The following is a 16701-nucleotide window of genomic DNA, read 5'->3' as shown; positions in this document are numbered from 1 at the left end:
CGGGGAGCACCGAATGGGGGGTCCCGGGGAGGCCGGCTGCAATGGGGGGCCCCGACGACCCCCCCCAGGCCTGCTCCTCCTGCTGCTCCTGCTCCCGGCCTTGGCCCTGCATCCCGGGGGACCCCACAACGTAAGAGCCCACTGTTGGGTAGGGACCGTCTCTCTAGGTTGCCAACTTGGACCTCCCAAGCGCTTAGTACAGTGCTCTGCACACAGTAAGCGCTCAATAAATACGATTGATTGATTGATTGATTGATTGAAGCAGGGCAGGACCACTCCACCATAATGCTGGAATGCCCTCCCTCCCCACAGCCGCCAAACTAGCCCTCTGCCTCCCTTCAAGGCCCTACTGAGAGCTCACCTCCTCCAGGAGGCCTTCCCACACTGAGCCCCCTCTTTCCTCTCCCCCTCCCTACCTCCTTCCCCTCCCCACAGCCCCTGTCTATATGTTTGTACAGATTTATTACTCTATTTTACTTGTACATATTTATTAGTCTATTGATTTTGTTAATGATGTGCATCGAGCTTTAATCCTATTTGTTCTGATGATTTTGACACCTGTCTACGTGTTCTGTTTTGTTGTCTGTCTCCCCCTTCTATTCATTCATTTATTCGTATTCATTCAATCGTATTTATTTATTCATTCGTTCAATCGTAGTTATTCATTCATTCAGTCATTCAGTCGTATTCATTCATTCGTATTCATTCATTCATTCAATCGTATTTATTTATTTCTTCATTCATTCAACCGTATTTATTTATTTCTTCATTCAATCGTATTTATTTATTTATTCATTCAATCGTATTTATTTATTTATTCATTCAACCCTATTAATTAATTAATTAATTCATTCAATCGTATTTATCTATTCATTCATTCAATCGTATTTATGTATTTATTTTTTCATTCATCCTATTAATTAATTAATTAATTCACTCATCCAATCGTATTTATTTATTCATTCATTCATTCAATCAATCGTATTTATTTATTCATTCGTATTTACTTATTCATTCATTCAGTCGTATTTATTCATTCATTCATTCACGCATATTTATTCATTCATTCAATCTTATTGATTGAGCGCTTACTGTGTGCAGAGCACTGGACTAAGCGCTTGGGAAGTACAAGTTGGCAAAATATAGAGATGGTCCCTACCCAACAACAGGCTCACAGCCTAGAAGGGGGAGACGGGCAACAAAACAGAACATGTGGACGGGTGTCAAGTCATCAGAATAAATAGAAGTAAAGCTAGATGCACATCATTAACAAAATAAATAGAATAGTAAATCTGTACAAGTAAAATAAATAGAGTAGTAAAACCGTACAAACATATATACAGGTGCTGTGGGGAGGGGAAGGAGGCAGGGCCGGGGGGATGGGGAGGGGGCACTTATATATATATATATTTGTAATAATAATGTTGGTATTTGTTAAGCACTTACTATGTGCCAAGCACTGTTCTAAGCGCTGGGGAGGATACAAAGTAATCAAGGTTGTCCCACGTGGGGCTCACAGTCTTCATCCCCATTTGACAGATGAGGGAACTGAGGCCTAGAGAAGTAAAGTGACCTTCCCAAAGTCACGCAGCTGACAAGGAGAAGCAGCATGGCTCAGTGGAAAGAGCCCGGGCTTTGGAGTCAGAGGTCATGGGTTCAAATTCCGGCTCCGCCAATTGTCAGCCGTGTGACTGGGCAAGTCACTACACGTCTCTGGGCCTCAGTTCCCTCATCTGGAAAATGGGGATGGAGACTGTGAGCCCCGCATGGGACAACCTGAACACCTTGTAACCTCCCCAGCGCTTAGAACAGTACTTTGCTGTTGAATGAATGAATAATAAATACGAATGAATAAATAAATAAATACGATTGAATGAATGAATACGATTGAATGAATGAATAAATAAATACGATTGGATGAATGAATAATTAATAAATACGATTGAATAAATAAATAAATACGATTGAATGAATGAAGAAATAAATAAATACGATTGAATGAATGAATAAGTAAATACGATTGAATGAATGAATAATAAATACGAATGAATAAATAAATAAATACGATGGAATGAATGAATAAATAAATACGATTGGATGAATGAATAATTAATAGGATTGAATAAATAAATACGATTGAATGAATGAATAAATAAATACGATTGAATGAATGAATATATAAATACGATTGAATGAATGAATGAATTAATAAATAGGATTGACAATAAATACGACTGAATAAATAAATAAACAAATAAATAAATAAATAAATACGATTGAATGAATGAAGAAATAAATACGACTGAATGAATGAATAAATAAATACGAATGAATGAATACGATTGAATGAATGAAGCGCTTAATAAATGCCATCATTATTATTATTAAGTGGTGGAGCTGGGATTAGAACCCATGACCTCTGACTCCAAAGCCCGGGCTCTTTCCACTGAGCCACGCTGCTTCTTTCTACGTGCCAAGCGCTGTTCTAAGCGCTGGAGGGAGGACTACGAGGTATTCAGATTGTCCCAAAGGATGGGCTTTGGTCTACCCCAGCGCTTAGTATAGTGCCTGGCACATAGTAAGGGCTTAACAAATAACATTATTATTATTATATGAATACGATTGTTTGATTGATTGATTGATTGTAACCTCCCCAGCACTTAGAACAGTGCTTTGCACATAGTAAGCGCTTAATAAATGCCATTATTATTATTATTATCTAATGGGCTGATGTCCCCGACCCGACAGGTGACCCTGGAGCTGAGCCCAGGCTGGCCAGGCCCCGGTCCTCCCCCGAACGTCCTGCACGTGTGGGCGGTGGGGACGCAGTCGACCGTCCACGCGGTGTGGAGCAGCGAGCGGGGCGTCCCCACGGGGCTACTGGTGGCCACGGACCGGCCGGACAGCGTCCTCCACATCAACTGGACCCGCCTGCTGGGCGCCGACCCCGCGGGGTCCCTGACCCTGCAACCCGCAGCCTCCGTGCGCTTCGCAGCCGTCCTCCTTCTGACCAAGGTGTGTGTGGAGGCTGGGGTGGACGGGCAGCGGCCCGGGAGGTGGGACAGGCCGGGCTCAGTCAGTCAGTCCTATTTATTGAGCACTTACCGCGTGCCGAGCACGAAGCACTTGGGAGAGCGCAATAGAACAGAATCGGTAGACACGTTCCTTGGCCGCAGCGAGCTGATGGCCTAGAACGGGAGACAGACATTAATAGAAATAAATAAATTACAGATAGAGACATAAGGGCTGTGGGTCTGGGACCGGGGGATGCGTAATTAATTAACTAATGATAGCATTTATTAAGCGCTTACTATGTGCAAAGCATTCATTCATTCATTCAGTCCTATTTATTGAGCACTTACCGCGTGCCGAGCACGAAGCACTTGGGAGAGCGCAATAGAACAGAATCGGTAGACACGTTCCTTGGCCGCAGCGAGCTGACGGCCTAGAACGGGAGACAGGCATTAATAGAAATAAATAAATTACAGGTAGAGACATAAGGGCTGTGGGTCTGGGACCGGGGGATGCATAATTAATTAATGATAGCATTTATTAAGCGCTTACTATGTGCAAAGCATTCATTCATTCATTCAGTCCTATTTATTGAGCACTTACTGCGTGCCGAGCACGAAGCACTTGGGAGAGCGCAATAGAACAGAATCGGTAGACACGTTCCTTGGCCGCAATGAGCTGACGGCCTAGAACGGGAGACAGACATTAATAGAAATAAATAAATTACAGATAGAGACATAAGGGCTGTGGGTCTGGGACCGGGGGATGCATAATTAATTAATGATGGCATTTATTAAGTGCTTACTATGTGCAAAGCATTCATTCATTCATTCAGTCCTATTTATTGAGCACTTACCGCGTGCCGAGCACGAAGCACCTGGGAGAGCGCAATAGAACAGAATCGGTAGACACGTTCCTTGGCCGCAGCGAGCTGACGGCCTAGTACGGGAGACAGACATTAATAGAAATAAATAAATTACAGATAGAGACCTAAGGGCGGTGGGTCTGGGACCGGGGGATGCATAATTAATTAATGAATGATAGCATTTATTAAGCGCTTACTATGTGCAAAGCATTCATTCATTCAGTCCTATTTATTGAGCACTTACCGCGTGCCGAGCACGAAGCACCTGGGAGAGCGCAATAGAACAGAATCGGTAGACACGTTCCTTGGCCGCAGCGACCTGACGGCCTAGAACGGGAGACAGACATTAATAGAAATAAATAAATTACAGGTAGAGACATAAGGGCGGTGGGTCTGGGACCGGGGGATGCATAATTAATTAATGAATGATAGCATTTATTAAATGCTTACTATGTGCAAAGCATTCATTCATTCATTCAGTCCTATTTATTGAGCACTTACCGCGTGCCGAGCACGAAGCACTTGGGAGAGTGCAATAGAACAGAATCAGTAGACACGTTCCTTGGCCGCAGCGACCTGACGGCCTAGAACGGGAGACAGACATTAATAGAAATAAATAAATTACAGGTAGAGACATAAGGGCTGTGGGTCTGGGACCGGGGGATGCATAATTAATTAATGAATGATAGCATTTATTAAACGCTTACTATGTGCAAAGCATTCATTCATTCAGTCAGTCCTATTTATTGAGCACTTACTGCGTGCCGAGCACGAAGCACTTGGGAGAGCGCAATAGAACAGAATCGGGAGAAACGTTCCTTGGCCGCAGCGACCTGATGGCCTAGAACGGGAGACAGACATTAATAGAAATAAATAAATTACAGATAGAGACCTAAGGGCGGTGGGTCTGGGACCGGGGGATGCATAATTAATTAATGAATGATAGCATTTATTAAGCGCTTACTATGTGCAAAGCATTCATTCATTCAGTCCTATTTATTGAGCACTTACCGCGTGCCGAGCACGAAGCACCTGGGAGAGCGCAATAGAACAGAATCGGTAGACACGTTCCTTGGCCGCAGCGAGCTGACGGCCTAGAACGGGAGACAGACATTAATAGAAATAAATAAATTACAGGTAGAGACATAAGGGCGGTGGGTCTGGGACCGGGGGATGCATAATTAATTAATGAATGATAGCATTTATTAAGTGCTTACTATGTGCAAAGCATTCATTCATTCATTCAGTCCTATTTATTGAGCACTTACCGCGTGCCGAGCACGAAGCACTTGGGAGAGTGCAATAGAACAGAATCAGTAGACACGTTCCTTGGCCGCAGCGAGCTGACAGCCTAGAACGGGAGACAGACATTAATAGAAATAAATAAATTACAGGTAGAGACATAAGGGCTGTGGGTCTGGGACCGGGGGATGCATAATTAATTAATGATAGCATTTATTAAGCGCTTACTATGTGCAAAGCATTCATTCATTCAGTCAGTCCTATTTATTGAGCACTTACCGTGTGCCGAGCACGAAGCACTTAGGAGAGCGCAATAGAACAGAATTGGTAGACACGTTCCTTGGCCGCAGCGCGCTGACGGCCTAGAACGGGAGACAGACATTAATAGAAATAAATAAATTACAGATAGAGACCTAAGGGCTGTGGGTCTGGGACCGGGGAATGCATAATTAATTAATGAATGATAGCATTTATTAAGTGCTTACTATGTGCAAAGCATTCATTCATTCAGTCCTATTTATTGAGCACTTACCGCGTGCCGAGCACGAAGCACCTGGGAGAGCGCAATAGAACAGAATCGGTAGACACGTTCCTTGGCCGCAGCGACCTGACGGCCTAGAACGGGAGACAGACATTAATAGAAATAAATAAATTACAGGTAGAGACATAAGGGCTGTGGGTCTGGGACCGGGGGATGCATAATTAATTAATTAATGATAGCATTTATTAAGCGCTTACTATGTGCAAAGCATTCATTCATTCAGTCAGTCCTATTTATTGAGCACTTACCGCGTGCCGAGCACGAAGCACTTGGGAGAGCGCAATAGAACAGAATCGGTAGAAACGTTCCTTGGCCGCAGCGACCTGATGGCCTAGAACGGGAGACAGACATTAATAGAAATAAATAAATTACAGATAGAGACCTAAGGGCTGTGGGTCTGGGACCGGGGGATGCATAATTAATTAATGAATGATAGCATTTATTAAGCGCTTACTATGTGCAAAGCATTCATTCATTCATTCAGTCCTATTTATTGAGCACTTACCGCGTGCCGAGCACGAAGCACTTGGGAGAGCGCAATAGAACAGAATCAGTAGACACGTTCCTTGGCCGCAGCGAGCTGACGGCCTAGAACGGGAGACAGACATTAATAGAAATAAATAAATTACAGGTAGAGACATAAGGGCTGTGGGTCTGGGACTGGGGAATGCATAATTAATTAATGAATGATAGCATTTATTAAGCGCTTACTATGTGCAAAGCATTCATTCACTCATTCAATTGTATTTATTGAGCGCTTACTGTGTGCAGAGCACTGTACTAAGCTCTTGGGAAGTACAAGTTGGCAACATATAGAGACGGTCCCTAACCAGCAGTGGGCTCACAGTCTAGAAGGGGGAGACAGAGAACAAAACATATTAACAAAATAAAATAAGTAGAATAAATATGTACAAGTAAAACAGAGTAATAAATACGTACAAACATATATACAGGTGCTGTGGGGTTTCTAAGCACTGTGGGGGTTACAAGGTGATCAGGTTGTCCCACGGGGGGCTCACAGTCTTAATCCCCATTTTGCAGATGAGGGAACTGAGGCCCAGAGAAGTGAAGTGATTGCCCAGAGTCACACAGCTGTCAATTGGCGGAGCTGGGATTTGAACCCGTGACCTCTGACTCCAAAGCCCGGGCTCTTTCCAATGAGCCACGCTGCTTCTCTAATGAATACCGAATGCTTACTGTGTGCAGAGCACTGGATTAAGCGCTTGGGACACATTCCCTGCCCACCCCGAGCTTACAGTCTAGAGGGGGAGACCTACGTTACTATCAATAAATAATAATAATAATAATAATAATAATGGCATTTGTTAAGCGCCTACTATGTGCAAAGCACTGTTCTAAGCGCTGGGGAGGATACAGAGTGATCAGGTTGTCCCACGTGGGGCTCACAGTCTTAATCCCCATTTTTATAGATGAGGTAACTGGGGCACAGAGAAGTTAAGTGACTTGCCCAAAGTCACACAGCTGACAATTGGCAATGGCTACAAGTGCTTAGTACAGTGCTTTGCACACTGTAAGCGCTCAATAAATACCACTGAATGAATCAATAAGTGCTGTGGGGTTGGAAGTGGGGAGGAATAAAGGGGACAAGTCAGAGCGCCAGGAGGGTGTGGGAGAAGAGGAAAGGAGGGACTGTCTCTATATGTTGCCAGCTTGTACTTCCCAAGCGCTTAGTCCAGTGCTCTGCACACAGTAAGTGCTCAATAAATACGATTGATTGATTGATTAGTCAGGGAAGGCCTCTTGGAGGAGATGGGCCTTCAGTAAGACTTTGAAACGGGGACAGGGTAGGGACTGTCTCTCTATGTTGCCAACTTGTACTTCCCAAGCGCTTAGTCCAGTGCTCTGCACACAGTAAGCGCTCAATAAATACAATTGATGATGATGATGATGATATGCCTGGGTGGGGGCCCTTCATCGCCTCTTTCCCTCTCCACCACAGCTGTTTGAGTTTGAGGAGGCCAGCAGCTCGGGACCAAGCCCGTACCCCCCGTACCCCCTGACCAATTTCTCCTGGGACCAGCTGGGCCCCACCCTCAACGCCTCGGCCCTGACGGCCACCTTCCGCGGTCGTCTGGCCGCCGACCCCGCCTTTGCCCGAGGCGGCCTGGCCCTCCGGGTAAGATAATAATAATAATAATAATAATAACAATAATAATAATAGCATTTATTAAGCGCTTACTATGTGCAAAGCACTGTTCTAAGCGCTGGGGAGGTTACAGGGCGATCAGGTTGTCCCACGGGGGGCTCACAGTCTTAATCCTCATTTTCCAGATGAGGTAACTGAGGCACAGAGAAGCAAAGTGACTTGCCCAAAGTCCCACAGCTGACGATTGGCAGAGCCGGGATTTGAACCCATGACCTCTGACTCCAAAGCCCGGGCTCTTCCCACTGAGCCATGCTGCTTCTCTATAATAATAATAATAATGATGGCATTTATTAAGCGCTTACTATGTGCAAAGCACTGTTCTAAGCGCTGGGGAGGTTACAGGGCCATCAGGTTGGCCCACGGGGGGCTCACAGTCTTCATCCCCATTTTCCAGATGAGGGAACTGAGGCACAGAGAAGTGAAGTGACTTGCCCGCAGTCACACAGCTGACAAGTGGGGGAGCTGGGATTTGAACCCATGACTTCTGACTCCAAAGCCCGGGCTTTTTCCACTGAGCCACGCTGCTTCTCCTTGTGGGACAGGGTCCGTGTCCAACTTGATTCACTTGTATCTACCCCAGCGCTTGGAACAATGCCTAGCACATAACAAGTACCATCGTAGTAATGACGATGTCTGTTACTATGATGATGGCATTTATTAAGCGCTTACTATGTGCAAAGCACTGTTCTAAGCGCTGGGGAGGTTACAAGGTGATCAGGTTGTCCCACGGGGGGCTCACAGTCTTAATCCCCATTTTCCAGATGAGGTCACTGAGGCGCAGAGAAGTGAAGTGACTTGCCCAAAGTCACACAGCTGACAAGTGGGGGAGAGGGGATTTGAACCCATGACCTCTGACTCCAAAGCCCGGGCTCTTTCCACCGAGCCACGCTGCTTCTCCTATCATCTCTTCTCCTATCACTTCTCCAGCGTGGCTCAGTGGCAAAGATCCCGGGCTTTGGAGTTGGAGGTCGTGGGTTCAAATCCCGGCTCCACCAGTCGTCAGCTGTGTGACTCTGGGCAAGTCACTTAATCAATCAATCAATCGTATTTATTGAGCGCTTACTGTGTGCAGAGCACTGGACTAAGCGCTTGGGAAGTCCAAGTTGGCAACATATAGAGGCTGTCCCTACCCAACAGTGGGCTCACAGTCTAAAAGGGGGAGACAGAGAACAAAACCAAACATACTAACAAAATAAAATAAATAGAATAGATATGAACAATTAAAATAGAGTAATAAATATGTACAAACATATATACATATATACAGGTGCTGTGGGGAAGGGAAGGAGGTAAGGTGGGGGGGATGGAGGGGGGACGAGGGGGAGAGGAAGGAAGGGGCTCAGTCTGGGAAGGCCTCCTGGAGGAGGTGAGCTCTCAGTAGGGCTTAACTCCTCTGGGCTTCAGTTTCCTCATCTGTAAAATGGGGATGAAAACCGTGAGCCCCCCGTGGGACCACTGGGTCACCTTGTAACCTTCCCAGCGCTCAGAACAGTGCTTTACACACAGTAAATGCTTAATAAATGCCATTGTTATCATAAGCGCTTAGTCCAGTGCTCTGCACACAGTAAGTGCTCAATAAATACGATTGATTGATTGATGGCTCAGTGGAAAGAGCCCGGGCTTTGGAGTCAGGAGGTCATGGGTTCAAATCCCGGCTCCGCCACTTGGCAGCCGGGTGACTTTGGGCAAGTCACTTCACTTCTCTGGGCCTCAGTGACCTCATCTGGAAAATGGGGATGAAGACTGTGAGCCCCGAGTGGGACAACCTGGTCGCCTTGTAACCTCCCCGGCGCTTAGAGCGGTACTTTTGCACACAGTAAGTGCTCAATAAATACGATTGATTGATCGATCTCTGGCCGTCCGTCACTCGTGCCCCCCTGCAGATCCAGGCCTTCGCAGGCCCGGGCCGCCCTCGCCTTCCTCCCCGCCTCCGGCACGTGGCCGGGAGCTGCGGCCTGCAGCTGGAGCTGGACGGGGTGGTCCCCCGCGGGAACCGCTCGCTCTTCCGCCTGGAGCTCCTGACCCTGAGCCTCGGGCCCGGCCCCCCGCCCCGCCTGGAGGTGCTCAGCTCCATCGACGACGAGTACTCGCCCGCCGTCTTCCGGGTCAGTCGGTCCGTCCTATTTATCGAGCGCCGGCCGGGCGCGGGCCGCTGGGCTAAGCGCTTGGGAAGCGGCCGGGGCCGGGGAATTGCGGGGGGCCCGGCTTCCTCCGCGCCCACCTCCGGACTCTCCAGGCCGACCCTCCCTCCGCCTCTTTCCGCAGCTGGTCCGTCTGCTCTGGGGCTCTCCCACTGGCGGCTACCTCCAATGGAGGCCCGTGGCCTTCTCCTCACCGGGAGCCGAGCGAGGGGACGCCCTGCCGGCCCGGGCGGACGCCCCCCGCCCCGCCACGGGAGAGACCCCACCCTCGCTCCTGCTCCGGGCCTTCTTCGGCCCGGGCCCCTACCCAGACCTGGCAGCGCTGAACCTCTCCTGGGGTGGGCCCGACGGGGCCGCCTACGAGGACCACCGCTATCTCAGCTGGTGAGACCCGAGGGGCAGGGGCGAGGACCTGCAAACAGTAGGTGGGTGGGTGGGTAGATGGGGTGGGGGGTAGAACTGGGTCTTGGAGGGGGGAGAGAGATACAGGGCAGGACCCGGGGAGCGGGTGGGAGGGTTAGTAGTAGGGGAGGAAATCCGGGGCGAAGGTTGAAAGTTCCTCCATCCCCTTGCAGGTCAGCTCTCTTGGGTGTGGGCACCCCCCCCATCTGACGACTTCTCCCCCCTGGTCTTGGGGATCACAGCCACGGCCCTGGGAGCCCCCACCCTGCTGCTCTTGGCCGGGGGGCTCGCTCTGCTGCTGCTCCTCCTCCGCCGCCACTCGGAGTACCATCCCATCAACTGAGGCCCCGCCGCAGAGGGATGCCGCTCCCGGCCTCCACCTCTCCGTCTGTGCCAATCTCCGCGATTCCCTGGCCTTGCCCCTGCCCGCCCCGGCCTAGGACTACGGGGGGTGGGAGGGGAGGAGGATCCAATAAACTTTATTTTCTCACACAGCTCAGTCTCTGCGTCTCCGTGAGAATAATAATTATGGTATTAGAGAAGCAGCGTGGCTCAGTGGAAAGAGCCCGGGCTCTGGAGTCAGAGGTCATGGGTTCGAATCCCTGCTCCGCCACATGTCTGCTGTGTGACCTCGGGCAGGTCACTTAGCTTCTCTGAGCCTCCGTTACCTCATCTGTAAAATGGGGATTAAGACTGTGAGCCCCACGTGGGACAACCTGATCACTTTGTATCCCCCCCAAGCGCTTAGAACAGTGCTTTAACAAATGCCAACATTATTTATTATTATTTATTATTTATTCGTTAGGCACTTACTATGTGCCAGGCACTGTTCTAAATGCTCAGGTGAATACAAGCAAATCAGGTTGGATGGAGTCCCTGCCCCGCGTGGGGCTCACGGCCTCCATCCCCATTTTACGGAGGAGGGAACCGAGTGAGTGTCTTGCCCAAGGTCACGCAGCAGTCAAGTGGCAGAGTGGGAATTAGAACCCACGACCTTCTGAATACCAGGCTCGTGCTGTAACCGCTACGCCATTAACTCTGCCTCAATTTCCTCTTTTTGTCTGTCATCTCTTTTAGACTGTCTCCATATGTTGCCAACTTGTACTTCCCAAGCGCTTAGTACAGTGCTCTGCACACAGTAAGTGCTCAATAAATACAATTGATTGATTGATTGATCTCTTACAGGGACGAGCACGTCGATAGCTCCTCCTCCCAGCCCGGCCCAACTGAACAGTCTCTTAACGATTGTGCCCGTGGCCCCTTCCAATAACCACCCCCTTGGTGTCTGGGGGTGAGGTCCCTCGTCCCCCTCATCTTACCTCCTTCCCTTCCCCGCAGCACCTGTATATATTTTAGACCGTGAGCCCACTGTTGGGTAGGGACTGTCTCTATATGTTGCCAACTTGTACTTCCCAAGCGCCTAGTACAGTGCTCTGCACACAGTAAGCGCTCAATAAATACGATTGATGATGACGTATATATGTTTGTACATATTTATTACTCTATTTTACTTGTACATATCTATTCTATTCTATTTTATTTTGTTAGTATGTTTGGTTTTGTTCTCTGTCTCCCCCTTTTAGACTGTGAGCCCACTGTTGGGTAGGGACTGTCTCTAGATGTTGCCAACTTATACTTCCCAAGCGCTTAGTACAGTGCTCTGCACACAGTAAGCGCTCAATAAATACGATTGATTGAATACAGTGCTCTGCACACAGTAAGCGCTCAATAAATACGATTGAATGAATGAATGAATACGATTGATTGATTGATTGAATAAATACGATTGAATGAATGAATGAATGCCTGCCAGCCCCCTACTCTTTCCGCTAGGTGGCGCTGCTGCCGCACTGCCAACCAGAGCCCTACTTTTTTTCTTTAATGGTATTTTTTTAAGCACTTAATAATAATAATAATAATAATAATAATGGCATTTATTAAGCGCTTACTACGTGCCAAGCACTGTTCTAAGCGCTGGGGAGGTTACAAGGTGATCAGGTGGTCCCAAGGTGGGGCTCACAGTCTTAATCCCCATTTTCCAGATGAGGGAACTGAGGCACAGAGAAGTGACTTGCCCAAAGTCACACAACTGACAATTGGCAAAGCCGGCCAGAGCTTACTATGTGTCAAGCATTGTTCTAAACACTACGTTAGATGCACGTGTATCAGGGTGAACACAGCCTCTGTCCCACATGGGGCTCACAGTCTACGTAGAAAGGAGAAGGAATCGGGCTTGGGAGTCAGAGGTCATGGGTTCAAATCCCCCCTCTGCCACTTGTCAGCTGTGGGACTTTGGGCAAATCGCTTCACTTCTTCTCTGTGCCTCAGTTCCCTCATCTAGAAAATGGGGATTAAGACCGTGAGCCCCCCGTGGGACAACCTGATCCCCTTGTAACTTCCCTAGCACTTATAACAGTGCTTTGCACACAGTAAGCACTTAATAAATGCCACTAAAAAAAAATCCCGGCTCTGCTGCCTGTCTACTGTGTAAGCGCTTAGTACAGTGCTCTGCAAACAGTAAGCGCTCAATAAATACGATTCTATATGTTGCCAATTTGTACTTCCCAAGCGCTTAGTACAGTGCTCTGCACATAATAAGCGCTCAATAAATACGATTGATGATGATGATGATGATTGATTGATTGATTGATCTTGGGCAAGTTGCTTAACTTCTCTTATAACTCCGTTACCCCAACTGTCAAATGGGGATTAAAACTGGGAGCCCCATGTGGTTCAGGGACTGGGTCCCACCCGATTTGCTTGTAACATCATCATCATCAATCGTATTTATTGAGCGGTTACTATGTGCAGAGCACTGTACTAAGTGCTTGGGAAGTACAAATTGGCAACATCTGTATCCACCCCAGTGCTTAGTGCTGCGACAGACACACAGTAAGCATTTTACCAAGAAGCTGCTGTGGCTCAGTGGAAAGCGCCTGGGCTTTGGAGTCAGAGGTCATGAGTTCAAATCCCAGCTCTGCCAACTGTCAGCTGTGTGACTTTGGGCAAGTCACTTCACTTCTCTGGGCCTCAGTTACCTCATCTGGAAAATGGGGATTAAAATTGCGAGCCCCCTGTGAGACAACCTGGTCACCTTGTAACCTCCCCAGCGCTTAGAACAGTGCTTTGCACATAGTAAGCCCTTAACAAATACCAACATTATTATTATTATTTTACAAATACCACCATCATTATTATTATTTAATCCCCATTTTAAATCCTCAGGAAATGGAGGCGTAGAAAAGTCAAGTGACATGTCCAAGGTCACACAGCAGACAAGTGATAAAGGCAGAATTAGAAACCACATCCTCTAACTCTCAGGCCCTTGCTCTTTCCCCTAGGCCACAAGGCTTCTATTTTTTAAAAAATAAATAGTCCCCACCTTTCTTCTTTTGCAATCTCCCGACCTGTATATACGTATATATGTTTGTACATATTTATTACTCTATTTATTTATTTATTTATTTTACTTGTACATATCTATTCTATTTACTTTATTTTGTTAGTATGTTTGGTTTTGTTCTCTGTCTCCCCCTTTTAGACTGTGAGCCCACTGTTGGGTAGGGACTGTCTCTTTGTGTTGCCAATTTGTACTTCCCAAGCGCTTAGTACAGTGCTCTGCACATAGTAAGCTCTCAATAAATACGATTGATGATGATGATCTCCTCCTGCCTCCGGCATATCACTCCATGGGTGTCCCAGAGGGCCAGCTTATTTTTTCCAAAACTGATCTCCTTTCCCTTCTTCCACTAGCTCACCTGTGGACTCCACCCCTTTCCCTCCATCCAGATTGGGGCAGGTGTTTGTCATATCCCCACTTGATTAGTACCTCACCCCTTTTTTAAATGGTATTTAAGCACTTACTATGTGCCAGGCACTGTACTAAGTGCTGCATATATACCGCAGTACAGCATCTGGCACATAGTAAGCACTTAAAAATTGCCATTATTATTATAAATTAATCAGGGCAGGTGTTTGTCATATCCCCACTTGATTAGTACTTCACCCCTTTTTTAAATGGTATTTAAGCGCTTACTATGTGCCAGGAACTGTACTAAGTGCTGCATATATACCCCAGTACAGCATCTGGCACATAGTAAGCACTTAATTGCCATTATTATTATAAGTTAATCAGGTTGGACACATTCTAAGTCCCACAGCGGGGGCTCAGTCTTTAATCCCCATTTTACAGATTTAACTGAGGCACAGAGGAGTAAAGTGACTTGTCCACATTCACAAAGTACATGAGTGGTGGAACTGGGATTAGAACCCAGGTCCTTCTCACTTCCAGGCCCATGCTCTTTCCTCAAGGCCCCCCTGCTTCTCCTGAAAAGTATTTAAACACTTAACATGTTCCAGGCACTGAACTAAGCACTGGGGCAGATAGAAAATAACCCCTCTTGCACCTGGGGGTCTCAGTCAATCTCCATTTTACAGACGAGGTAATTGAGGCACAGAGAAGTGGAATGACCTGCCTAATGTCACAAAGTAGTCAAGTGGCAAAGGTGGGATTTCCCCAAAGTTAGTACTCAATAAGCACTGTTAATACATTAATAACATATGTAATTAATAATAATATTATGGTATGTTAAGCACTTACTATGTGCCAGACACTGTACTAAGCACTGGGATGGATAAAAGCAGATCAGGATGAACACATTCCCTGTCCTATGGGGGAAATCACAGACTCAATCCTCCTTTTACAGATGAGGTAACAGGCCCAGAAAATAATAATAATGATGGCATTTTTTAAGTGCTTACTATGTGCAAAGCACTGTTCTAAGCGCTGGGAGGGGGGATACAAGGTGATCAGGTTGTCCGACGTGGGGCTCCCAGTCTTCATCCCCAGTTTACAGATGAGGGAACTGAGGCTCAGAGAAGCGACTCGCCCAAGGTCACACAGCAGACAGGTGGGAGAGCCGGGATGTGTCGTGACTTGCTCTTTTAGACTGTGAGCCCACTGTTGGGTAGGGACTGTCTCTATATGTTGCCAACTTGTACTTCCCAAGCGCTTAGTACAGTGCTTTGCACACAGTAAGCGCTCAATAAATACTATTGATTGATTGCTGAAGGTCACACAGCGGATGAGTGGTGGAGCTGGGATTAGAATCCATGACCTTCCATGAGCTTCCCAGGCTCTGGCTCTACCCCTTACACCACACTGCTTCTCTGTTATTCTATCATTCTATCAGCATTCCAACAACTCAACCATATTTATTGAGCACTTACTGTGTGCAGAGCACTGTACTAAGCGCTTGGGAAGTACAACTCCCTCCTCACCACACCCCAGCTCCCACATTTCATTCCTCTCAAGCCAACCCATTCCCCTAGCCTTGTTTCCAGCTACGGCTGTTCATCTCCTCCTCCCCCCCTTCCTTCTGGCAAAGTTCTCTACCCCAAACTTTAAGCTTGTTGTGGGCAGGGAATGTCTGGTATATTATATTTTAGACTCTCATAATAATAATAATTTTGGTATTTGTTAAGCGCTTACTATGCGCAATGTTCTAAGCGCTGGGGGAGGATACAAGGTGATCAGGTTGTCTTATGTGGAGCTCACAATCTTAATCCCCACTTTACAGATGAGGTAACAGGCACAGAGAAGGGAAGTGATTTGCCCAAAGTCACACAGCTGACAAGCAGCAGAGGGGGGGGGGGGACTTAGTACAGTGCCCTACACCCACTAAGCACTCAATAAATACAATTGACTGACCTCTGCTCGCACCTGTCCCCAATCTATACCCTTGTCCCTCTGAACTCAACCCCCGCATAGCACTCAATCATTTATAATAATAAAATAATAATGATAGCGTTTATTAAGTGCTTACTATGTGCAAAGCACTGTTCTAAGTGCTGGGGAGGTTACAAGGCAATCAGGTTGTCCCACAGGGGTCTCACAGTCTTAATCCCCATTTTCCAGAGGAGGGAACTGAGGCACAGAGAAGGTAAGTGACTTGCCCAAAGACACACAGCTGACAAGTGGCAGAGCCAGGATTGAGCATTTGAGCGCTTACCGTATGTAGAGCACTGTACTAAGTGCAATGAGCATGGGCTTGGGAGTCAGAGGTCATGGGTTCAAATCTCAGCTCTGCCAACTATCAGCTGGGTGACCTTGGGCAAGTTACTTTATTTCTCTGTGCCTCAGTTGCCTCATCTGTAAAATGGGGGTGAAGACTGTGAGCCCCAAGTGGGACAGCCTGATCACCTGTATCCTTCCCAGCGCTTAGAACAGTGCAGTGCACATAGTAAGCACTTAATAAATGCCATCATTATTATTATTACAACTGACTTCCTTGTGGCACAATGAGCTCACAGTCTAGAGGGGGAAGCAGGC

General features: G+C 47.2%; 1 protein-coding gene across 1 annotated transcript; it reads left to right on the top strand.

Annotated features, from left to right (window-relative positions):
* Window positions 1-10864, top strand: LOC119947190 (glycosylated lysosomal membrane protein). The gene is given in 7 exon segments (XM_038768770.1): window positions 1-130; window positions 2749-3015; window positions 7621-7797; window positions 9711-9932; window positions 10093-10352; window positions 10544-10568; window positions 10570-10864. Coding segments are annotated over 7 exon segments (1212 nt in total). The 5' UTR covers window positions 1-13; the 3' UTR covers window positions 10714-10864.
* Window positions 10865-16701: the final 5837 nt, after the last annotated feature.

This window comes from Tachyglossus aculeatus, chromosome Y4 (genome assembly GCF_015852505.1).
Source record: "Tachyglossus aculeatus isolate mTacAcu1 chromosome Y4, mTacAcu1.pri, whole genome shotgun sequence".
Classification (NCBI taxonomy): Eukaryota; Metazoa; Chordata; class Mammalia; order Monotremata; family Tachyglossidae; genus Tachyglossus; species Tachyglossus aculeatus.
This window is presented reverse-complemented; position numbering and strand designations above follow the sequence as displayed.